Raw genomic sequence first — 27073 nt, 5'->3', positions numbered from 1 at the left:
CTTCATTCTCACGCCTGTGTGTCACTGAGCCGTCTCACCTTTCCGAAGTCTCTGACGTCAAACAGGTCGAAGGCCTCGAACAGCTCGCTCCTCCTCATGCAGAACACGTCGCTGCACGCCGCCAGGAACGTTCTGATGTTCTTCAGACACAGGAACTGTTAGAGGACAGAAAGGTTGGTCTGTGAGCGAGTAGCACTGATAGCATGTTATGATCTCATCATTCTGTCAGAGCTGCAGGTTACTCTGAGCGTTCAGATTCAGCAGCCGTGTGATCAGAGCGTGCAGCAGACAGGAGCACAGGTACAGGCCCCATCGTGTCATTAATATGATGCGTCTCCTGCTCAGACGGAGCCGTGGAGTGCAGCGTCATTAGAGGGAGCTGATTTCCTCCCGCTGAGACCGTCTGCTGCAAACACAACAAAATGAAAATGATGGATTTTCATACAAAACCTTCTTTTAAAGATCTGATCGTTTATCATTTTCTCCAGCTGTGATCTTCTTAGAGCAGAAACTATTAATCAGTTATTTATTAACTGTTAGATCCATCACCTACTGCTTTAGATTCATTCATCTATTTGAGTAGTTATTAACAGTTATCTTCCTCCCGTGTGTTTAACGTGACACTTTCAGGTTTCAGGAAAGATTCATCCATATTGTTCCATCATTTTCTGATATTTAATAAACCAAACAGCTTCTATGAATGTGATTAATCAAATCTAACAGTTCTTTGATGATTTCTCTCTTCTATGTTCAGCAGGACAAAGTTTCTTTGTTCTAATGAACATGAAGTCTGTGACCAAATGACAGAACGTCCTCTCTTATCTTTAACCTGATCGGTGCTGCACGGAGAAGCAGGTGATGCTCTCTCGTTACTTCATGGCTGCTTCCCAAGTCTCTTATTTGATAGCTCCTCGCTCCTCGCTCCTCGCCCGAACCGGAAATAGTTCGGGAGCAACCATATTGAGGACCGTCTCAAAGCTCTTATCGCTGCTCGGAGGAGCGAGGAACGAGGAGAGAGGAGGGAGTTCCGAGGAGCGATAAGCGAGGATACACGAGAGCAGCCTCCACGGGAGTCTTTTACTGGCCGACACGCCCCCTTATTAGAGAACAGTTAGTGATTGGACGCTGCAGCAGATCGGACTGATGAGAAACTTCACAACATCACCGGAGTTTCATATCGCAGAGAGGAAGAAGTGGACCTTAAAACAGACTTTACAGGGCGCCTTGAAACCGACTATAAACAACGTCGGTATAATGAGTTGGTATCTGACAAGCTGTGATCGTTTAGAACGAAATATTGATCATAACTTGTCGTAAAATATATAAAATGCAGTGAATAACTATAAATTATAAATAAACTGCAGATTTGATTTGTTTTCTGAGTCAACATCTGAGTAAAAATAATAAAAATCAAAAGCAGCAAAAACAGATTAATTTCTATTAAACGTAATCTAAAGAAATACCTCTCGTCATGATCAGTTATTCCCCTGCTAACTTTTATTACAGATGAATGAATGAATTCAGAGGGAGCAGGAGAGTCTCTCTGTCAGCAGGTAACACTACGTGTGAGCGTGATCATCAGTGAGGTCGGGTTTGATCAGCGTGACGTGATTTCTATTTATCCTGAAACTTTGAGCCTAATCAATAATGTTCATAGTTCATGAACAGACAGTGTTTGTTACACAGGTAACAGGATACAGAGAGGAAACACTGTTGCTGTGTGTTTTATTAGAATGAATACAGAGCACATGTGTGCAGACTGACAGCTGTTAAAGCAGACTGACAGCTGATCCAGCGGTGATCAGCTGACGCGATCATCACAAACGGACGTCGCAGCACGTGACGCTTCATCGGAAAGGACGTCTCATGTCTCTTAAAAAACATTCCCTCGTTTCCTCTCTCCTCTCCTGGTTTCCTCACGTCTCTCCATGCATCTCTGGTGGGAGGGACTAAGACGCAAGCGAACGACGCAAGTGAAGGACGCAAGTGAAGGAAACATGGATGCAATTTAAGAGACTTGGGAAGCAGCCCATTTGTTTCATTCATTCAGCTCTTCAGTCTTCATTTCCTGTTTTATTTTTGTGACTCACCTCTCGTCTCCTTTCACTTCCTGTCCCCGTGTGTTTGTTGTCTGATTGTTTGGCCGCTCTGATTGTTTTCACCTGGTTTACCTCTCAGTGTTTTTATTGAGCGTGTTTCTGTTCCTCTGTGCTGCGACTTTGTCTTCATGTCAAGTCTCCTGACTTCACTCGTGACAGCGTTCCTGCTTCATTTCTGTCTCCTGCAGGTTGTTACATTTGAGATTTCTACACTTTTAATCAACCAGCTAATTTAAGACTTTATATTTTGTATGTTCTGTTTCTGTAGGCGTGAGTCCCTTTTTGTCCTTTTTGTCACTTAAGCATGTTTTCTATTCATGTTAGCGGTTAGCTTAAAGCATCACGTGCCCAATTCCAATGTGCACCCTGAAGCCTGAGCTCTGGACCCTCACAGATATACTGACATCAGGTGTGCAGTGTGTGAGTGTGTGAGTCTGACACACGATCACGGCATCACACAGAATGCACCATTCAACACTAAGAAAACAGGCGACCTCCAGTATGTAACAGTGTCTCATAGAGTTCAAAGGTTTAATCCAAAAGAACACTGGGCTTTGGTTGAAGTACATCACAATGTTTATACGTGTGTGAGTCTGTGAGCGTGGAGATGGGGACGGGGCCATCGTGGACAAACTCACAGAGCTGTTAGCTCCAAAGTATATACAGCATACAGCACATCTCCGCAGCCCACGTTGTTGTTATCAGGACGCACTGAAAACATGTTGAATATTCAGCAGAGATTATTTTTAATGAGGGTCACTGTGTGATTAAAACAGCTCTGTTATAAAGAGCTCCGAGACGTTTGCTTGATCCCAACGACGTTCCAACAACACAACACTTTACTGTTTTTAAGGTGACATAAGATTTATGATGATCATACAATTTAAATGTGAATCATATTGAAGTGATTTTTTCCACTTTGAACATCAAGATTAAGTTTTTATTCCAAACAGACTGAGACAGAGAAACACATCACACCTGATCACATCAGGAAGAACTAATGAGAATAAATAAAAGGTAAATATTGTGACTGAATGCTTCCTGGCTGTTCAATCTGAGTCTCATGAACTCATTACCACAGTAATTAAACAGTATAATGATCTGTAAACTCTTCATCAGCTCATTTTATTCACTGTGAGTAATTAGAGCTGAGCGTGAACTCTGACCCCTGAACCCCCGATCACAATCAATGAGTCCCTCCTCTCATATATGAGGTCATAATGGTGTTTCTGCCCAACCTGCATCTAAAGTCTGTCACTAATGATGTTAATGAGGCTTCAACCACTAACGATTTATTCTAATTATACAGCAGTCAGCACAGAGAGATCTCTGAACCGCAGCCACTGTGTGTGTGTGTGTGTGTGTGTGTGTGTGTGTGTGTGTGTGTGTGTGTGTGTGTGTATGTGTGTGTGTGTGTGTGTGTGTGTGTCAGGGGGTGAAGGTGTCAACACACTGTAGTTAGCCAACATGCAGGCTGTGGCTAACATTAGCCTTCCTGTGGCTGCTGCAGGATGGAACAAAAGAGGGCGATGATGGAGGAGAAGTGCTGCTCGCGTGCACCACAGAGCTGGGATCAGATTTACCACATGGCCTCATCTCTGCAGAAACATTTTCTTGTCTTGCTGTATACATAATATTTGCAGCAGATCATCACACATGGGGAATGTGGCGCCTTGCACAGTGATGCTTGCGTGCACGAGATGCACATGGCAGCCATTTCCCTCCGACATCGCAGTCAGGGCGGGACGCTCAAAAGCTGTTCATGTAGTAATGCTGTTCAAGGTTACACATCCGGAGTGTTATCATTTCACACACACATTTCTCACATAAATCGTACATGGGACCATATTTCAGGTAAAACAACATTGAACATGAGCGACTGTATGAAAACAGGTGCTACATGTTCTTTGGGTCATGCAGTCAGTCATGAACATTTCACTGAGGCTGACAGCCGGACAGTTAGCTACATTAAGCCTGATCACATGTTTTTGTGTGGTGATATTACACTTCATTCCTTTTTAATTATATTATTTAACAGCGTGAAACCTTCATGTTAGCAAGGAAGTGGTTGAATGCTAACATTAGCATTGTTGTCTAACAGCAGCTATAGGTCGTTGTTGTTGGTTAATGTTAGTGATATTTCAGTCTCCTCCAAACTTTGTATGGAAGCCACTGCACAGCTTGGTAAACTCAGCTACTGAAAGGCAAGAGAGGCTACAGTCCTCGATGTGGCGGCCCCAGGTTCAACCCTTTGCCGCGTGTCATCACCACTCTCCTCCCATGTTTCCAACACTATCCACTGTCCTCTCAATAAAGGCATGAAAGGCCAAAAATATAACATAAAAAAAACGTAAAAATAAAAAAAACATGCAGGACACTAAGCTAACACAGGAACAAAGTGTGAATGTCAGTGAGGTGTTCGAGCTGCACCAGCATCTGAACTGAACTGCAGAACAAACAGCTGAGCGCTTCAATAAATCAAACAAGAGAAACCAGAGCTACAGTCCAGTTGGCAGCTTCACAGGGAAGTTAGCATAATATGAATGTCTGTCAGCGCTGAGTGTCAGAAACGTGTCACAATATCTGAATCATGAAAACATGTTGTTGCTTAGCAACACCGAAAGACAAATACAGCTGTTCCAAACATCATCATCATGTCCTCTTTACACCTCAAATCAATGTTCTGCATCCACAGCACCTGCTGCATGACTGTTTCTGATCCTCCAGAGATCACTTTCCACGAAACAACAAGCTTCATCATCACCATCATGTCCTTCTTCTTTTTCTTCTTGGCCAACAGCTAACAGGAAGTGAATTTCATAAGCCACTTCCTGTTTCTTAAAAGGAGCACATCCCTGTTAGAATGACCATTATCATGTTGTAGAGAATGACTCAGTTGTATTTTGAATAACAAGATTCAATGTGTGTTTTACACAGCACACCATCACCCTCTGACAAAGGGACATCGCATGTGTGTAAACAGCTCGTGTCTGTGCACTAACTATGACACGTCTCCTCTTCAGTTGAAGTCTTTACAGACGCTCTCAGAGAGTCGAGCCCTGAGCCTCGAGCTGCAGATAACAAGCAGCGAGCGAGCAGCTGCTGAATAATACTGTTTACACTTGTTCACATCACTTTGTTTTATCAGACGAGCACATCTTGTCAGCCCGGAGTCTGAGCTCAGTCCCACAGGACCTCCGAGTTTTATCAGAGGGAAGCAGAGAGTCTCTGCCACACGGAGCCGAACACTGCAGACGGGAATATTATTAACAAGAGTTACTGTTCCACTGACAGCTCCTGCTGCATGACAGAGTCTCTGAGGCACAGGAAATGTACAACACAATGTGCATGTGTGTATAAATATCTGTATCTGCATGCATGTGCTGCATGAATAACCCACTGTCATTATAATAAACTACACTGAAGTGCTTTTGCTGTTTCATTCATGCTCAGGGGTAATAAATAACAGACTGAATTTACCTCATAATCTTGGCATTTAAAGGCTTTTACAATATTAGCCTCCCAATTTACCTTCAATTATGGATGCATCATGCTAACCAAGCTAGCGTTATCGAAGGACTTAGCGTTTGCTAACCTCTCGCTCAGCTCAACCCTCTCGTCCAAATATGTGTTCGAAATCAGATATTATATACTACATACTACATACTGTATACTACATACTACATACTGTATACTGTATACTGTATACTACATACTGTATACTGCATACTGTATACTACATACTGTATACTGTATACTACATACTGTATACTGCATACTGTATACTACATACTGTATACTGCATACTGTATACTACATACTACATACTGTATACTGTATACTACATACTGTATACTACATACTGCATACTGTATACTACATACTGTATACTGTATACTACATACTGTATACTACATACTACATACTGAATACTACATACTACATACTGTATACTGTATACTGTATACTACATACTGTATACTGTATACTACATACTACATACTGTATACTGTATACTGTATACTACATACTGTATACTGCATACTGTATACTACATACTGTTTACTGCATACTGTATACTACATACTACATACTGTATACTGTATACTACATACTGTATACTACATACTGCATACTGTATACTACATGCTGTATACTACATACTACATACTGTATACTACATACTACATACTGTATACGGTATACTGTATACTACATTCTGTATACTGTATACTACATACTACATACTGTATACTGCATACTGTATACTACATACTACATACTGTATACTGTATACTACATACTGTATACTACATGCTGTATACTACATACTGTATACGGTATACTGTATACTACATTCTGTATACTGTATACTACATACTACATACTGTATACTGTATACTACATACTACATACTGTATACGGTATACTGTATACTGTATACTGTATACTACATACTGTATACTACATACTGCATACTGTATACTACATACTGTATACTACATACTACATACTGTATACTACATACTGCATACTGTATACTACATACTACATACTGTATACTGTATACTACATACTGCATACTGTATACTACATGCTGTATACTACATACTACATACTGTATACTGTATACTACATACTGTATACGGTATACTGTATACTACATTCTGTATACTGTATACTACATACTACATACTGTATACTGCATACTGTATACTACATACTGTATACTACATACTGTATACTACATACTGCATACTGTATACTACATACTGTATACTGTATACTACATACTGTATACTACATACTGCATACTGTATATTACATGCTGTATACTACATACTACATACTGTATACGGTATACTGTATACTACATTCTGTATACTGTATACTACATACTGTATACTGTATACTGTATACTACATACTGTATACGGTATACTGTATACTACATTCTGTATACTGTATACTACATACTACATACTGTATACTGTATACTACATGCTGTATACTACATACTACATACTGTATACTGTATACTGTATACTACATACTGTATACGGTATACTGTATACTACATTCTGTATACTGCATACTGTATACTGTATACTACATACTGTATACTGCATACTGTATACTGTATACTACATTCTGTATACTGCATACTGTATACTGTATACTACATACTGTATACTGTATACTACATACTGTATACTACATACTGCATACTGTATACTACATACTGTATACTGTATACGGTATACTGTATACTACATTCTGTATACTGTATACTACATACTGTATACTGCATACTGTATACTACATACTGTATACTGTATACTACATACTGTATACTACATACTGCATACTGTATACTACATACTGTATACTGTATACTACATACTGTATACTACATACTGCATACTGTATATTACATGCTGTATACTACATACTACATACTGTATACGGTATACTGTATACTACATTCTGTATACTGTATACTACATACTACATACTGTATACTGTATACTGTATACTACATACTGTATACAGTATACTGTATACTACATTCTGTATACTGTATACTACATAATACATACTGTATACTGTATACTACATACTGTATACTACATACTACATACTGTATACTGCATACTGTATACTACATAATACATACGGTATACTGTATACTACATACTGTATACTACATACTGCATACTGTATACTACATGCTGTATACTACATACTACATACTGTATACTGTATACTACATACTGCATACTGTATACTACATGCTGTATACTACATACTACATACTGTATACTGTATACTACATACTACATACTGTATACTGTATACTGTATACTACATACTGCATACTGTATACTACATACTGTATACTACGTACTACATACTGTATACTGTATACTACATACTGTATACTACATACTGCATACTGTATACTGTATACTACAAACTGCAAACTGTATACTACATACTGTATACTGTATACTAAATACTGCATACTGTATACTACATACTGCATACTACAAACTGCAAACTGTATACTGTATACTACATACTGTATACTGCATACTGTATACTACATACTACATACTGTATACTGTATAATAAATACTACATACTGTATACTGTATACTACATACGGTATACTGTATAATAAATACTGCATACTAAATACTGCATACTGTATACTACATACTGCATACTGTATACTGTATACTACATACTGTATACTGTATAATAAATACTGCATACTGTATACTACATACTGCATACTGTATACTACATAATGCATACTGCATACTGTATACTACATACTGCATACTGCATACTACATACTGCATACTGTATACTAAATACTACATACTGCATACTACATACTGCATACTGTATACTACATATTGCATACTGTATACTACATACTACATACTACATACTGCATACTGTATACTGTATACTACATACTGCATACTGTATACTGTATACTACATAATGCATACGGCATACTGTATACTACATACTGCATACTGTATACTGTATACTACATAATGCATACGGCATACTGTATACTACATACTGCATACTGTATACTGTATACTACATACTTTATACTGCATACTGCATACTGTATACTACATAATGCATACTGCATACTGTATACTACATACTGTATACTGTATACTACATACTGCATACTTCTTCTGCTTCTTTAGCTATAGCGCCCCCTTCTGCTGTTCTGCTGCTGTCCGTTATTTCCACTGCCGCCGTGACGTTCCAGCGCTTTGCATTGTGGGATACAGTAGGCGAGGTGGACTGGTCCGATGCATACTGGAGATCTTTTCCCAATCAGTACGACATCCAGGTATTACTGCACATTTTTCTTTGCATACTACATTTAGGCCACATGAGGACGTACTGCTGGTATAATGTGGCATTTCAACACAGCAATCGTCATTTCTGTACACAGAAATCCAAGATGGCGACTGCCAAAAGCCCAACTAGGAGGCTGAGAACAGTAGTCCACCAACCAATCAGAGACGTCAGGTTGGCTTAGTCCTACAGTCTATGGTCGAGAGTTAGATGAAATCATTCCTGTAGGGAAACTATAAAGCCACCGACAGCCAGTTAGCAGTTTGCTAAAAGTAAAACAATCCATCAACCAGCTTCTCTAAACCTCCTGATACTTTTGTGTTATGTGTTATTTTTTACAGACGAACTGTTTCTCTCAGATTTCACGCTCTGCTAAGCTAATGGCTGCTTGCCGTAGCTTCGTGTTTAGCTTACAACAGAATGGTAACAATTACCAGCTAAGTTTATAAACCATCCAAAAAAAAGTCCCTAATTAATTCTTGAAGGCTGAAATGAAAGTTCGTCATGTTGAGGATTAAACACGTCTGAACGGCCGGGTAAAGCTATAGTGACCTTAGTTAATGATTGCTCTTAGTTTGCTTTGCTGTGTGAAAGGTTGATGCTAGGGCTGCGCGGTATATGCGGTAGACAGTAGAAATGATATAAATTTGGCCTACGGTAGAGATTTGCGCTCTACCGTCCTATCGTCGATGACGTCATCGCACCTGCCTCAACATGACTGCAAGCACAGAGACAGCTGAGCAGGAGGAGTTGGTAAAAAAAAAACGGTGCTACGTCCGTGATTTGGACTTGGTTCGGATTTAAAAGATCGGATGTTGAAAAGAAAACAATACTTTGCAAGATGTGCCGAGTGACTGTGACGGCAAACAAAGCTAATACGAGCAATTTATTTTACCATCTGAAGACGAAGCATGTGCTCGAGTATGCAGAGAGGCAGAGGCTGCGCTCGGCTCAAACACCTGCTCCGTCAACCAACACGGGAGGAAGCAAAAAAGTTTCCCCCGTTACCCAGCAGCAGACCTCCATTGCGCAAGCTTTTTCAAAGAGTACGGCTTATGAGAGAAAGAGCAAGCGATGGAGTGACATAACAAGAGCTATCACAACGTACTTGTGCAAAGACATGGTCCCTTTCTACACAGTGGAGCGCAGCGGGTTTAAAGAGATGATTAAAACCATTGATCCACGTTACGAACCTCCGAACCGCAAGTTTTTTAACGACACAGAAATGCCCAAACTGTATGGCCAGCTCCGAGAGAAAGTTGAGAAAGACCTCCGTGAATTAAAATACTACGCAACTACTACGGACTTGTGGTCAAGTCGCACCCCGGAGCCTTATATCAGCCTCACCATTCATTACATTACTGATGAGTGGAAACTGGCCAGCAGGTGCTTGCAGACTTTGTATTTCCCTGATGACCATACGGGTGAGGCAATAGCAGAAGGATTAACTTTTGCACTATTTTGGATTACAGAACCTTTTCACTGTTTTTGCCATTTGCCTTTATAGAAAACTTCTCTTACTTGAAGTACTGTTTACAATATCCACTTTATTTTTATATTATTGAAGAATTGAGAAATTGTTTTTGTGTGTTGTTTTTTTGTTGAAACTATTTTGCGATATAGAAAACATTCTTTTGTACTTCTGTTATATGTTATTTGTGTTCGTTTGCACTATTTTGCACCATAAAGAGCTGGGTTTAATTTTGACATTATATCTTTGCTCTTTATTATAATTTTCAACCTTAAATTTATACCGCGATATACACCGTTACCGTGAAGGGATTCGATTTATACCGTGATATGAATTTTAGGTCATACCGCCCAGCCCTAGTTGATGCTATATGTGATATGTAAACACCTCTGCAGAATGAGTTCTGATATAGCAAACACTGAACTCACATGACTAATCACAGCAGTGGTCAGGTGACCCTTACTGGGTGCAGTACAATAATTACGTTAACGTATATTTGTCTGCAGACAGCATGAAACCTGACTGACAGGAAAAAAGCAACTTAAAGACGTCCTCAGGATCTCTGAGCGTTTCTCTTGTAGATGTGTTAGTCGGCCAAGGCCACAGCTTTTACTTCTTCTCCTCTGACTATGAGAATTATAAGTGAATAAGCTGTCAGCTCTGACTAAGCAGCACTTTGCAACAACCAAAGTATATTCACTGTGAACCAGCTGAAACCCTCCAGGTCACATTACTTTGTTTGATTAAGTTCCCCTGACAATCAAAAGGAAACACAACGAATGTCACCATCACCTCCTCAGTCCAGTCGTGTTTCCTGCTTGGTATCTTTATCACAGTTCTTCACCAGACAGATTCAGGTCGTCCTTATAGAACGAGCAGATTTATGTTCATGTAAAATGTTGTCAGACACCAACACTACTATCTGCTTCATAACACCGCGTTGGTTGGGCTCCAATCATAACCCTGGTATTCATCACTGTACCTTTGAAAGGGGACCACATCAAGGCAAATGTGAACCACAATGTTAGAATGACTAATTCTGAAATTCAATGAAACCTGCAAATAACCTGAGCGAGAAGAAAAAGGAATGAAAGATTACGCTGAAGGATCTCAGCAGGAAGCTGAACACATGGTTTATACACGCCGCTCATACAGACAGAGGAGGGCTTAAAATCCCACCAGAGCAGCCATGTGGAATATTCAGAGGAGAAATATTCCTGTAAGACAAACCCTCCCTCCGCCTGTGAGCCAGGTCGAGTCTGTGTCCACACTGTCTGCTTATGTATTCCTCACATTGACTCAGAGCTCCATAGCAACAAGCTGGAGCCTTTATGGCCCCCGTGTGTACAGAGGAGCGTAATGAAACCCTGTTCTGCTCCTCACAGAGACACACAGAGTGAGAACATCTTAAAGCCTGTCCAGCTGCATTAATGCCAATCACACAGTCCAGGCTCTGACAGAGATCGAACCCCTCCTGGATGACGTCGCTGAGATATCGTGTCCACAGAGAGTGACCTCATGAGCACATGATCTGCTGAAGTCACTACCAGTAAATGAAACATCACATCCAGAGATCAGGTCACTTCCATGTCACGTCGGAGCGCCTGTCAGCCGTGGAACCAGGAAATAAGAGGTGGAGCGGAGGCGGAGGTCATCACAGCAGACACCCATCAGCTCATCTATCTTACAGTCTTATACTGTCACATGTAATCCTGCAGGTTTTCATACTGCAGTTCCTCTCCGGTGTGTTGGTTCACAGACAGAGGAACACTGATGTGGCGCCCTGATGGTCTTTCCACTCACTTTTTCCTCTCACTGTCGTGACTGTGAATATCCTGCTCTAGTTAGTGACAGCGTCTTTATCACCTCTTTATCTCGTCACACTTCCTCTCAGGGACTGTGCTGTGTTTCAGGAGGCTGTGGTTCACTGCTCACCTGCCTCTGTAGGTGAGAGGAGACGGCACAAGAGGAGAGAGCTATGTGCTGCTAAAGCTAATCCTTTCGTTTAAAAAGACATGTGATCTTTGGAAGGTAAAATGTTTAAATGTTGATATGAAAAAGAATGACATGACAACCCCGCAGGTAGTCCTCAGTGAAGTCTGCAGCTCCTCTCACTCAGCTCGTTGTTACTCTGACAGACCACAGCTTCACTGGTCAGGTTTCACATCTTAAAGGAGCAGACTAAACTGTGTTTCCCTCCAGCAGCAAACAGCAGAGAAACTAGCTTGAACATGTTGTAGCATTTAGCAGCTAGCAGCTAGCAGCTAGCTTTGCTTCAGTAGTTTGTGGAAACCAAACCAGAGCTACAAGCAGAGGAGATGCTGGACCTACATCAGTCAGGTGACCAGAAACACGACTGCACACTAAAGTCAGTCACATCCATGAGGTGATGCACATGTTAAAGGCGTCCTGCATGTGTTTAAACTAAGAGAAGGTGTGTGTACATCCTGTGTTACTCACCACAACATGTGTGTGTCCTTCAGCTCTGACTAAATCATCTGCTCATTTACTCTGACTCTTGTTACCTGAGCACTGTCCATGTTCAACACTCTTCTTCTTCTCTGCCTTTTCTGGCACACTGAACACATCTCAGGACTGTTAGCGCCCCCTGTAGTCCAGACCGAGTGAAGCCACTGGCAGGTGTCTCTTTACCCACACACGACAAATAGGCGCTCCATAGTGATACTGCAGGTAGAAGAAATAATCCACAGGGAGTCTTTAATGTTGTGATGACAACCTGTTGCACTGCCTCCGAGCGACCAATAACAGCAGTTTAAATGTCTTCATTTCCTGAATGACTGCAGGTACGACTTTCTTTGTGTGTTCATCAAGACGGTAGAGTCGGCTGATCGTCTTCACAAAAGGAAAAAATCATTTCTACAACAACAACAAAAGTCACTATTACAATAATAAAAAACGGATAATAAAGGAAACTGAGACCAGTGAGCAGCCAACCAGCACAGACACAGGAAGTGACTGCTCACAGTCCAGAGACAGCCCATAGCTGTGTCTGCAGCCTTCGACGGAGGCGGTCCACGGAGGATGCTCCGGTCATCGCCTGCGTAGACGCGAAAGCCGAAGTGAAATGAGACGGTCTGGTCTACCCTTGCATCACCAAATGCCACTCCTGTCGCCTAGCAACAGGTAGTTAGCGGGCTAACTACATAGCATAACTAACATCGAGTAAGTTAACCTGTTATTTGAAAGATCATTTGTTTCATGGGCCCTTTGGTTTTCTTAAACATGTGTAACGCAGCTATTTGATTGAGTTGAAACCAAAAACATTTTAAAGTGTATTCCTCGGCCGCGTAAAAAGGCCACCATTTAGTTTGAATTGGTGCGCAATGCATCTTGGGATACGTTGGGCCGCGAAGGATGCTCCCAGTGGATCCTTCACAGCCCGGGAAACAGAGGACGCATCTGAAGGAGCCTTCGATTGGGACCGCCTTCGACGCGCCGCTGTGACACAATCGCCTTCACATACGGCCCTCTCAGGCTGCAGCCGCTGGGCTGGGACACAGCTCCTGTTAGACTGCAGCGTTCGTATGAATGAAACTGATGTGGCACCAGAGCCAGGTGAGCTGTTTCATGTCTTCATGCAAAGCTAAGCTAACCAGCTGCTAGCTGCACCTGCACTGTTACAGACATATCGACTCTCTCAGACTCAGAGTCCTGTCTTAAAGCTGAAATGAAGATAGACGTGACGCCTTCAGAATAAAGAAGAATCATGTTTCCCTGAAACTCACAGCAAATCCATTTGACTGAACCAGCTGATCACAAACATTCAAACATGTCCAGCCGCCTCCTCAACAATCACTGATATGTAACATGAAGCAGCTTCTCTAACATGTCGTCTATACTTTAAATGTAGTGTAGCCCTGGTTCTGCTGAGCAGCAAAGCTCCACTCCTCAGACAGAACATGAAGAACTGTTCTGGAGCCACGTCTGTGTTTGATACTCGTCCTGTTTGTTTCCTCACACTTGATCAGCAGCAGCAGCTGTGAACAGAAAGAGTGCCTGCTCGTGTTGTCTCGTCAGCGTGAAAACCTGCTGATTTGTGATGCAAAGAAAGTTATTTTCTCAAACGTCTTTTTAAAGTCTGCTGCAGACTCGGAGCTGCGTGCTGTGTGAGCTTATTTTAAAACATGACTGTACACGCCGACAGACACACAGGTGAACCACTAAACCGACACAGCCGGGTTACTGTAAACTCTCAAACCTCCTCTCTGTCACCTCCTCCTGCTCCTCCTGCTGCTCCTGCTGCTCCTCACTGATACTGTGTTTAAACAGAGACAAACACACCACGCAGGTGTCGTTGACGTGACTTTAATATTGACTGTGCTGCTGCTCTGAGCTGTTCTCAGTCATGTGCAGACACTACCATGAACAGTCAGGGTCAGAGGTGACGCTGACACCTGCCCTCCTGATGTTCCTGCTCCACAGATCACGAGCAGCTTCTCGTCCACACAGGAGCGTCTGCAGTCTGCACACGCACAGAGGCAGGTCCTCCCCACGCTGCTCCGCCTCCTTTATATTAATGACAATAAGGCAGTAAGGGGAACCAGCCCCCCCCTCCCCCACGTCAGCAGTAACAGTCTCTGGAGCCGTTTTCCATTAAAGCCTGGTTTTAACCCTCTGACCCCCCCACACGTACACACAGCTCCCTCCCCCACCTGATAGGGGAATTGAATCAGTGCCTGTGTGTGAGGTATGAACCCTGCAGTGGCTTCAGCTGTGTGTGTGCGTGTGTGTGTGTGTGTGTGTGTGCGTGTGTGCGCGTGTGCGTTTGTGCGTGTGTGCGTGTGTGCGTGTGTGCGTGTGTGTGTGCGTGTGTGCGTGTGTTTGTGCGTGCGTGCGTGTGTGCGTGTGTGTGTGTGTGTGTGCGTGTGTGCGTGTGTGCGTGTGTGTGTGCGTGTGTGCGTGTGTTTGTGCGTGCGTGCGTGTGTGCGTGTGTGTGTGTGTGTGTCAAAAAGGAGGTTTACACAGAGTCATGGTGGAGATGGAGAGAAAATATCATCTAAACTGTGAAACACAGTAAATGAAATGTACATGATGAACGCAGAAACACTGAGCAGACAGCAGCATCCTCCTCCTCCTCTCTGCTCCTACTCCTCCTCTCTGCTCCTCCTCCTCCTCCTCCTCCTCTCTGCTCCTACTCATCTCTGCTCCTCCTCCTCCTCCTCCTCCTCCTCCTCCTCTCTGCTCCTCCTCCTCCTGGATCTGTATCCAGGCTGATCTCTTAAAGATCTAAGCTGCTGAAATCTGTTCTTTTTTGAAGGATTGTACATCAGTCAAACTTGCACCACAGCTGTCTGTTTTAACATGTTGCATTAGTGATGTAAATATTGCTGCAGCTGCAAACAGAAATCACTGCACGTGCAACGCTGCATTTCCTAAACCCGACCTGTAACCGGATCATTCCAGATTTAAGGAGGATACAAATGTCCACTAACAGCTGCCGCCTGCTCTCCAGCCTGATCACTTGTGTCAGAGATCCTGGTGCACAGATGTTTCTCATGTCGGAGCCTATAACAGAAACTCTGTGCTGCTAATAAGAACAATAAAGACTCCGTGTGTAGAGCCCGTGTGTCATACATGTGCAGAGTCCTCCTCTGTTACTCTCCGTCCCTCTCTGTCTCCATCACACAAATAAGGACATTCTCATTTCCACAGACAGCAGTCATCCATCACCTCCACCCTGAGCCGCTCAGAGGACGCCCTGCTGGAAACACACATGGTTACAATCTGCAGCAGGAGTTTCTACTGTAAAGGTAAAACACACAGGTACATGCAGGTCTATTTATAGACTGTATAGGTTTAAGCTCGAGCTTGATGCAGCTGCATGGCTGCAGGTTTCCAGCACAGTGACCCTGACAGGAGGAGGTGGCAGACACATGCAGCAGGCTGTGAACACAGTCGGTATCTCCTGGAGATAAACCCACAATCCTTCCGTCTCACAGAACGTTACTATTTAAATGTTCATAATCACACTGTGAGCCTCAGAGAGCACTCAGTGATGATGTGTGCCAGTAAACACAAAGACAGTATTGACTTCCTGGATCTTTCCCAGCACTCGGCAGTGATTAACTGAGCCTGAGCGAGTAACATGATCAGCATTGATCGCAGGTACGCCCCCCCCCCCGCTGAATATCTGCTAATAAAATCACAATAAACATTAAACAGACTTTAATTCTAATGTGCACTAGAGCAGAGCTGCACTGGTCTGCTGCGGAGCAGGCTGGTTACCGTGGTGACGGGATAAAATGTCAGTCCACCCTGTGCACATGTGTGTGCACGTGTGAGCTGCAACATGATTCAGTCCAGAAATATGTGCGTCCATGTCAGAGCACATAGAGCAGAGCATACACGGCATGCCGCATCGCCACACGCCACATCGTGCTGCATCGCGCCGCCTCGTGCTGCATTGCGCCGCCTCACCCACATCGCGTTTCATCACGCCACATTGCGCTGCCTCGTGCTGCATCACGCCGCCTCGTGCTGCATCACCTCGTGCTGCATTGCGCCACATCACGCCGCCTCGTGCTGCATCACCTCGTGCTGCATTGCGCCACATCACGCCGCCTCGTGCTGCATCGCACCGCATCACACCGCATCGCGCTGCATTGCGCCGCCTCACGCCGCATCGCGCTGCATCACGCAGCCTTGCGCTGCATCACGCGTCATCACGCCACATTGCACTGCCTCACGCTGCCTCACGCCGCCGCGCCGCATCACTCGCATTTAGAAAGAACGCGAGCAGCAGAGCCTCAGTATCACATCAGTCCAAACACTCACTGCAGACCAATAACACACGTGCACATTAGTATGTAAATGTAGCAGGTTCATGGAGTGGCTGTGCTGATGAGATGAGAAGGTGGTCTCTGAAATTGGACCCATAACTCTTATGAAGCCTCGTTGTTCCCGTAGAAACAAGAGCGTCCTGTTCTGCACGAGATGAAGGACGTCAGAGGCACAACGCTCCAGTTCTCTTTACGAACATTTGTACTTCAGACACGCATCACGAGTACGTCTGAAATCCTCCAGGTGTGGAGAAGGTCACATCCTCGACTGCATGCAGAGAATGCTTCATGCTGCCATCACCTGATGAGCCAACAGTGTTTAGAGTGTTAGGTTCAGGGAACGCACGATGTGGTGGGTTAACACATTAAGTCAAACCTCAGTGTTCTGGGTCAAAGTCCTGACCCCTCTGACCCCTCCGTCTCCCCTGACAGCCACAAGAACACGTCATTAGAGTATGACACTGACAGCAGCTGAGTGTCTGATAGGGTCACGGGTTTATATTGTATCAGCAGGAAGTAAGTGGAAAGCCAAAAGTCTCAAGTCAGTGCGAGAGTGTTTCTGTGAGACGGTCAGAGCGTTCTACATCATCGAAAAGGACAGCATTAGAGCCACGCCCCCTTTTTCCAGGACACATGGCTGACCGTGAGCCAAGATGGAGGCTTACAGCACGATGTTATCTGTTCATCATGTAGTTAAAGGACATTATTTGAGGGCTAACTGGGATCAAATTAAATACATGATGTTGTATTACTTATAAAAACACATCGTCCGTCGCCGTAAGAAATAACGCGTTGAGTTCATGTTCTTTGTTGTGTCCTCAGAGCAGCTCCGTATGTGGCAACAGTTTGGAACCTCTTGTGTTACAGTCTGTGTTATGTAAGTGTACGTCCTAACTGCTGCTCTTTCCTCAGGTCTCCGTGTGCAGAAACAAAAAGCAGTGTTTCTGTGTGTCGCTGCGTTTCTCCCACGCTCTCTGTCTCTCTTTGTCTCTGAGAGGACTCTTTGAAGCCGCTGTACGAGGAGGGCTCAGCGTGTGGAGGCGACTTCTCTGCTCCTTGTTTCACATCACAGAAATGTAGTCACAGCTTGATGACATATACATCCATCCATTTATCATGTCTCGTAGTTTTCTCTGCTGCACGTGTTAAACATGTGCAGAGGTCTGCAGGAGTCACACTCCGGTCAGTGTCACGGCTCTGCTCTCATGTTTCACTCCTCGTTGAACATCATGTCTGATATACCATGATGAATCATGTCTGTATGCATACATGCTCTGAATATAACATCACTGTACGCTGCAGCTACTAACACAGCTGATTAAGATTTCATGGCTCTCTGCTTCAATCTGTTTTCTGTGTGAAACTCTTTGTAGTGTCGTTAAAATTAGACCCGACTCTCGCTCGCTCTCCGTCTGTCTCTCACTTTCACTTTGCAAACTGAAGACGAGGCCTTGAAGTCTTTGAACGCAGCACGATGAAGAGCAGAGTCGGAGCGAGGTATGAGGCAGCTCTTCTCCTCGCTGTGTCTGACATCTCATTTGTTCAGCGTGAGCTCAATCGAGGGCATGTTTCGTTTCACTTCCTTCCTCTATTCCTGACTTCCTGTTCATGTCTCACGGCCTGCCCGTGTGAGGCGCTCAGCTGCCTCACAGCAGCCTGTCAGTGTATAATCCTGTGTCACAGAAAACAAGACGAGTTCAGGCTGTCGGGCAGATTTATAATATCATGTTTGTGTGTTTATAATACAACCTCAGCTTTATGTAATGAAGCAGTTTGTGTGTTTGAACTGTCAGATTGTTACAGCCTGCTTCTGTTGTAGCCGCTCCTCTGCTAACAGCATCGCTCTCTGAAGGACAGCAGACTCCTGTCAGTGTCTGATTTCTGACAGTAAGTAAGACGACCTGAAGATGTCACTTTGTCACTTTGGGCTAGATATCATTGTCAGTCTCTTTGGCTCCCCCTGTGGTGATAAGCAGTAACTGCAGGGTTACAATCAGACAGAGGTTCAATCACAGTCACTGACACTTCTCACTGTTTGTCTTCGTCTGAACGGTGACTTTGTTTCTTCGTCTTTGGATTTCACTTTGTGTTTCAGTTTGATCGTCTGTCGATCTTTTCTCTGCGTCCACCACGTCTCCAAACAGAGCTTCACCAGAGGGCCACAGGCTCAAACAGCACCGTGTGAACTCACTCAGCAGAGACAGACACATTTATTGAACTTAAACTCATTCCATATTATGACTTTAACCATGCTAATAATGAAGCTAAGCTTTAGCTGCAGCCCTCCTCAGTAAAAACACGATTCAGTGAAACATGGACCCAAATGTTTGAGGGAGCACGAGGATGGAAAAGCAGCCTGCTGCATGTTTGACCACACGCTCGTTCTGTTTCCTCTTAAAGTTAGACTCTGGTTTTCACTGAGGGAGGCAGAAACAAGCAGTGATTATGATTCTCTGGTAGAGAGCAGAATGCAGCAGTGTGGTGGTGGAGCTGCGTCTAGACTGAGTAATAGGTTCATTACAGCCTGTAAAACAAGCATCAGAGAGGAGGGACCGTCCTGTTTCAGACGGTCTACAGCTCCATGCACAGAGAGCAGCACACAGACAGGGCACGGTTCCTCATGTTACACCAGGAGACGGGTCCCAGCTACGCTTCTTTAACAGCAGTTTACAGGCTCTTTGTGCCTCCCTGTGCAGCCAGATAAACACCAGAGCTGCTGAAGCATTGTGCCTTAATGACACAGCTAACACCGCAGCAGGTTAACCCTTTAGGCCCCGTTATGTCCTCAGAGAAGCGTCTGAGGAGGCCAGACAGGCTCGTTGTAGCCCCGCCCCCTCTCTCTCTTTGTCTCTCTGTCTCAGGGGTCCCGCGGGTGAGGCCACAGAGGCGTCCCGTGTGCCGTTACCGGCCAATGATAAAGTAGCTGCCACGCTGCTCATGCATTATGCAGGCTGAGGGAAGAAACACACCCTCAGTTATGTTAATGCAACTTTGAGGACGGGGGGGGAGTTCCTGGGGGGGTGTTGACATCCATTTTGAATGGAGCAGTGATGCATCACGGTGTGTGTGTGTGTGTGTGTGTGTGTGTGTGTGTGTGTGTGTGTGTCTTGATCTACTGACACACACATGAAGCAAAGTTGAACCTTTAACAGAATCCCTCTCGAACTCTTCACACATCTCAAGCAGCTCGTGTGTTCAGGCTGGAGGAGAAGTGTTTGCCACACTGTTCCTAAGATCCTCTGCTGAACAGGAAGTGATGCATTTACATCACAAGCAGCAGATGAACTACAGGCGCTGGTTTCATGAGCAGCTGGAGCCAACATGTCGCAGAGACTCAAACAGCAGCTCCACCAGGAACAAGGATCCACACAGACCCTGCGCTCCAGGACGTACACTCTTTGTTTGGCTGCAGAGTTTCAGTGATACTGAGTCGTATTGATTCTTTGGACACGATACGATATTTGTTCTGACATCACAAAACCTGCTATAATTGGTTGACCTGTGATCCATACAGGAGCATAAGGACCCGTTAAACACGATCAGTTAGATTAATATCAACTCACAAAAACACTTTGATTAACTTTTGAACATTTAAATGAAAAACAATGTGTTCTCTTTGGTCTTTGTATGTTTGTGCCTTTAAAGACGACGATACAGATTCACATTTTCACTCTGTGTTGAGGACATGTGAAGCTTGTTCATTGTACCAATGCATTGATCTGTATTGATGTATTGTCACTCCCCTCGTGTGCACTGCAGCTGCTCGAGCAAAGCACGTACTCTGCATGCAGTATCATGAGTTCAACATATTCTGTCATAACGTCATGCCTTGAACCTCGGCGCTCTTTCTTACACTTCTGTCCGTCTGCAGAGAAAAATCGGAATATTATTTGTAAAATTGTTGCATGAAGATCTAAAATGCTTTTCTCAGAGCTCGCCAGCGGCTGTGATGTTCTGGAGGATTGTGGGTCAGAATAAAGACAGCATGCTGGCTGCAGACTGCAAACTGTGACATGATGTAGGAGGACATCCTGCTATTTCGACATACATGTACTGAGACATGCTAATCATTTTCTGGCACACTACCTACTCTGTAAGGAGGTGTTTTGGAACGCAGCCTGTTTAATGTACAGATGAATTCTGGGACATGCAGTCCACAAAAAGTATTTCCTGCGTGTTCACGTCATGTTGCACCTGCGCTTTGGTTTGCACAGCTCTGTGACTAAACCTACTACCACTACTAACCCACTACTACCACGAGTTTCCTGTGAGCAGCTTCATCACAGCCCGGGTGTGAGTAAGACACTCGGCCATGCATAAAACAAACTGTGCCTATAAATAGACTCGCCCAGTCTGGACCAGGCCAGCCACTGAGCACACAGCCCCTCACACACACACGTCATTATGTCACTGACTGATCCATAGCTAATAATCAGTGAGTGTGTTTCAGCGTCTCCTCTCTCACGCACAGATCCTGCGTCGGGTTCAGTGATGACTTTATGAACCTGTAAGCCTGTAAGTTGAACAGCAGATATCAGAGTGTGAGGAACAGTAACTGCCTCATGCTGAGCGTCCTGCTGTGAGTTAGGAGAGTTTTCCTGCATGACATGAGCAGCAGGACGTCCACACACTCACACTGTGACCACCTGTGTTACAGCAGAGGAGAGCCTCATGATGGTGCCTGTTATATAGTCTGTGTTTTTACTGTGTACTCGTTCGACAGCAGGTCTGCAGGCTCGGTAGGTGAGTGTCTACCTCACTGCGTGCTGTCAGCGAGCCAGACGTCCAGATTCTCTGTTCTGAAGGAGAATATTAATCTGCTCTCCGGCTGTCTGGTTATTGAAGCAGATGGTATCTGACAAACAGGAGCCACATGGACACAGCTCTCTGTCTGTCTGTCTGTTCATCTATTTATACATATGAAAATATACATGCACTAAGTAAAACCTAAACAGTCAATCAGGACCCTGCATGTGTTTCTTATTGACAGGCAAATCAAATAAATAGCTCGCTTAAATTCTCAATAAGTGAATGATTATAATAAAAAGACTGTTATTAAAATCAGGTCATTCTCTCACTAGGATCCTCCACCACAACAAAGCCTCACCCCCCTTCACCTTTGTCCCCTGTGCACCTCCATCACCTACAGAGGGCAGACTGCGCAGCTCTGTGTACATAACGGTTCTCTGTCGGCCAACATAAAACAATCACAACGAGTCATTAATACCCCAAAGTGAAGTTAAACAATCCAAAGTTTTTGGCCACGGTATGACTTGGCACCAAGTTGGCCCCAAAATGGCCGCCAAATTCCATCCAAGTCTTCGGCGATTTAATGTTTTCTTGCTTACTGTCAAATAGACTGACATCATATATCAACAGTGAAGACATCCCCATAGTGGCATGGTTTACCTTTTATCTTCGGCCTATGTTCTACACACTAATCTAGAGCGGACTGGATAATATTCTGAGGGATAATATTTCTTTGCTTCCAAATGGTCAATTTTCCGCTTCCAGAATCAACTGTGGGGGCGGTATCGGGCGAAGTACGCAAGATTTTAAAAAGTAGAATTTTCCTTAAAACCAAGTTGCAACGTTTGCATTATATTATACCGAATTCGAAATAAAGGTATTCCCATTAAGAATAAGTCTCAATCATGTTCCGGCAGTGATTTGCTTTTTGCCAGACAGCAAGTAAAATTAAAACCAGCCATATTCTAATGAAGTCTGGTTACACTCTCACCAAGTTGTAGTTTGGCTGCGGAGCGGGGAGCAGACGTTTCTTACCTGTGACATCTGCGGTCGCAGGTTGATCTCCTTCAGGTTGATGGACTGGGGTCTCAGGTTGTTGAGCAGGTGGCAGAGGAGGACCCCATCCCGCAGCGTCTGCGCCAGGTCGAACACCTGAGCGGACTCCCATGTCACCCGGTGGTTCGCTGGAAGCACCTTGCAGTTAATCAGCCACAGCGCGCACTGCCTCCAGTACTCCATCATCATGGGGACTTCAGCCGGTCGATCTCTCAGAGAAATTATGTTACTAAGCGGGTAAAACAGCTGACGGCTCGGTGGTTCGGCTCACACCCGATCCATGTTACATCCGCGAGCTGTGAAACACGAAGAAGAGAGCGCGAGCTCAGGGGAGGAGCAGGGAGCCGCTCACAGGGTGACAGTCCGCGTACTGAGGCTGTGGATGGAGCACCCAGCGCTCTCTCGCTCTCTCTCTCTCTCTCTCTCTGTCTCATCCCTCCCCCTTGCACAGTTCCTCACCTCTTCCGCTTGCCACACACAGCTGACTGTCAGACAGTAGCGATAAAGACGCGCTTTAACCACACTGACTTTTATTACATCAGACTGACACAAACAGAAACGTCACTTTATTAAATCTTATTTATTAACTTTGACAGCTGATGTGATCACGAACACGTTCTAAAGTTTTTTATAAATGATTAATCAAAACAAATGAGTTCATCCACCTGAGACACTTCCGGCGGAGACCCTTCAGAAACACGTCTCTCATTATGACAGTATATATATATATATGACTTTCAGAACAGCGCTGAAGCCGTTACTCCTTCATGTGTGTCGTTTATGAGTTTATGTATTGAATCAAGTTAAAGTGATGCAGCAGCAATGTGAAGCCTGTTTCTAGTTAGAGGCTAAAACTTTACACCCTCTGGATGGTGAGCAGTGCTAACTTCAGTAACAATAACTTACATGTAATGTGACACAGCTTTATAGCACTTCTTGTGTCTGTATATGAGTGTATGGTCACTTGTTCTTGTGCAGCGAGGCATCTGTTGTCAGAACTCTGAACCTTCACTGAGTGACTCTTTCAGTTTGGGAGGAAACATCGAGCCTCCAGCAGAAGCAGATCTGTTATCTGCTTACTTTAAAATGTAACAGGGTGAATAAATGTTCACAGGATGAATTGTTTCTGCAGCTCAGCTCTGATGTTTAAAGGAGCAGGAGGAACTTTCTGTAGTGTTGATTTTGGCGCCCCCTGTGGACTAAAGCTGTTTGTTAACAAGAAAAACTCATTTTTAATTCGGTCTTTCTTTAGTCCACTCTGTTGTTTGCAGGATGCATGGTGATGAGGTAACGTGTCTGTTTCTGTGTTCTACGAGTTCGTGCGCCTCGTTTAGCGTCACTCTGAGCCGACGGTCTGTTAGTCCAACAAAGCGCACAGCTGACCGGGTCCACTCACACACTGAGTTCTGTCTGCCTGCTTCAGGTCACAGATACATTCAGACAAACTGCAGGTCTAACAGATTTAAAATGTTACTTATTTATGTTGTTTTGTGTTTTATGTATTTATTGTTGCACTAAAGGTGCATCTGCTGGCTGCACAGGAGTTTGCCTCTTGATAATAAAGATTTCTTCATCTGGAGCAAGACAGATTATTTGTCTGATATTTACATGAACAAATCTCCAAAAGCAGACAGCTAGCAGCTCCCAGCTGTCACTCAAAGAGGCCCCGCCCCTAATGCTGCATCACTTTAAGCCTTAATATAATGTAAACAGGTGAGCTGTATAAAGATTCTCCCCGTACAGTTGTCATGAAGAGAGAAATGAGCTATAGAGACCCAGACTGTTTTTTGTACCAGGCTGTAAACTGCTGTAAAGTTTAACATGGGGCTCTATGGGGACTGACTCACTGCTGGAGGCAGCCTCAAGTGGACACCAGAGGAACTGCAGGCTGTGGAGCTTTGTTTCTCAGAGGTTTCTGCTTCTTTATGAGTCCAAATGATTCCATGTTAACACTCGTCTGTCCAAAACTGTTGATGAGACAAAGAGTTTGTAGCTCGTCCTCTTTCTGCATCAGCTACGAGTGTTCTCACAAACACACTACATCATCTCTTTCTGCTGTCACTGACCCATCAGGTCTCTCTATATAAACACAGTTCCTGTTTCTAATCCCTGCCGCCGCCATGTCTTCCTCTGTGATGGAAACTTTAAATATGACTGCTTCTGTTTTTGTGTCACCGTGCTAACAGGCGTCACACGTGTAGCATGCTAACAGGCGTCACACGTGTAGCATGCTAACAGGCGTCACACGTGTAGCATGCTAAGTTTATTGTATGAAAAAGCTGAGTGTGTTAAAACAGACTTCTTTATTCAAAGCATTAACATTTCTTACATGTTCATCCTAAGATGTGGTGTGTCTCTCTCTCTCTCTCTCTCTCTCTCTCTCTCTCTCCCTCTCTCTCTCTCTCTCTCTCCCTCTCCCTCTCTCTCCCCCTCTCTCTCCCTCTCTCCCTCTCTCTCTCTCAGAGCCTGATTGGCGTGACTGAGCCCATAAACGTTGTGAGTGAAGCTGGTTTATCTTTTGTTGCTTCTGTGAGACTTAAATGTGGAAGCTCTTGTCTGACTCTGAAGGCTGCCGGCTCCTGTGAGCCTCACAGGCATCACATTACATCTTTAAACGACTCTAATGGGAACGAGAGGCTGCGGGGTATTACTGTGTGCAAGCTGCTCTTTCTTCATCTGTACAGGGCACTGCCATCCCTTACAGCTGGTTGACTGGATGTCTGTAACTGTCAGGTCGCTCTTGAATAAGACAATGAAACCTTGAGTGATCCAGTGAAGCTGCAAAGTGAGAGAAGGAGACTGCAGATCCTCCAGGCACGAAGGGAAGAAAGCGACTGCACCTGCAATACAAGTTTTATTGATCCCTGATGGGCTGTTAGCAGATTCCTCTGTAATAAACACTGCAGAGTAAATGGGATTAAATCAGGAGCTGAGTCGGGATGTGCAGAAAATGATGCAAGCTTCAAAGCAACAAAACATCACAGAGAGACAGAAGAAAAGCAGAGCGCTCTAAATATCAGAGAAATGTGCTGTTACATAACAAAGAGAGGAATGTAAGAGAAATCACAGGCTCTGCAGAAACGTGTCATCACTGTAACAAAGCTGCATGAGGTCGCTTTACAGAGGGAAGCTAGGACGAGAAGATCTGCACAGCATAGAGATCTCCTTTAAAGAAACAGACTCAGAGGATGAGACATTTACATACAATGACTGAACAATGAAGATTAGTCTGCAGCTTTATCAACACGCTGTGATGTACGGCTGCTCGCTCCGCGGCTCCTCTCCAGGCTTCTGCAGATTATTTAGAAGAACGTCTAAAGAGGAGAAGTGTTAACCCCTCATTGTATGTAAATGAGCTGTGCACATGCAGCTCCTCTCCTGGCTGCACGCTGCATGTCTGTCATAGCTCAGATGACAGGAGAGGTGCTGCAGGCCGGATGCTGGCGGACCGATCAGCACTCTTCTCCTGTTTCAGCGTCCTCTTAGAAAGAAGGACAGACACGATGCCAGACGATTACCAGCAGAACTCTGATTAAAGCTGCAGAGACGAGAGGATGTGCAACATAACACGACAATTACACCTTTAGAGAAACTGCGATCCACCGCCCCTTTAATCCAGCATCCCGACATATTACACTGTGGTCACATTCACATCAGCACCTGTTTTATCGCCTCGTATTTCCCACCAACACACAGATGAAATATCCGCCTGTCTGGTTAATATCACCTGGATTATGAGCAGAATTAGACGGTAATCATGAACCGCGAGAGCTTCCAGGAAACAGCATGATTAAATCTGAGCACATATGGCCGATCTGATGTGACTGCCAGGATTAGTTTCTCTGTCAGAGCTCATAATTAAAGAGCTCCATCCGTCTGATAAAGAGATGAGAGGCACTGATACATAAAGCATGAAGATGGGATGCGATAACTACATGATGTTAAATCATAATACATTTCACATAAGAGTTTATTAAACTGAAGTCTGAATGCTAACATGCTAAA

General features: G+C 44.1%; 1 protein-coding gene across 3 annotated transcripts in view; it reads right to left on the bottom strand.

Annotated features, from left to right (window-relative positions):
* The window catches only part of LOC138595789 (guanine nucleotide exchange factor VAV3), a 101699-nt gene extending 78339 nt beyond the window's left edge, over positions 1 to 23360 (bottom strand). For all 3 annotated transcript variants that reach the window (XR_011308559.1, XM_069667213.1, XM_069667214.1), the window contains exons 1-2: positions 23048 to 23360; positions 39 to 155 (exon numbers count right to left, since the gene is read on the bottom strand). Coding sequence is in view for 2 of the 3 variants with exons in the window: in XM_069667213.1 (XP_069523314.1) it covers positions 39 to 155; positions 23048 to 23257 (327 nt within the window). In the remaining variant the exon portion in view is untranslated. The remainder of the gene's footprint in view (positions 1 to 38; positions 156 to 23047) is intronic.
* Positions 23361 to 27073: the final 3713 nt, after the last annotated feature.

This window comes from Semicossyphus pulcher, unplaced genomic scaffold, assembly GCF_022749685.1.
Source record: "Semicossyphus pulcher isolate SPU_LCO1_2020_fin unplaced genomic scaffold, fSemPul1.0.p SCAF_18, whole genome shotgun sequence".
Taxonomy (NCBI): Eukaryota; Metazoa; Chordata; class Actinopteri; order Labriformes; family Labridae; genus Semicossyphus; species Semicossyphus pulcher.
This window is presented reverse-complemented; position numbering and strand designations above follow the sequence as displayed.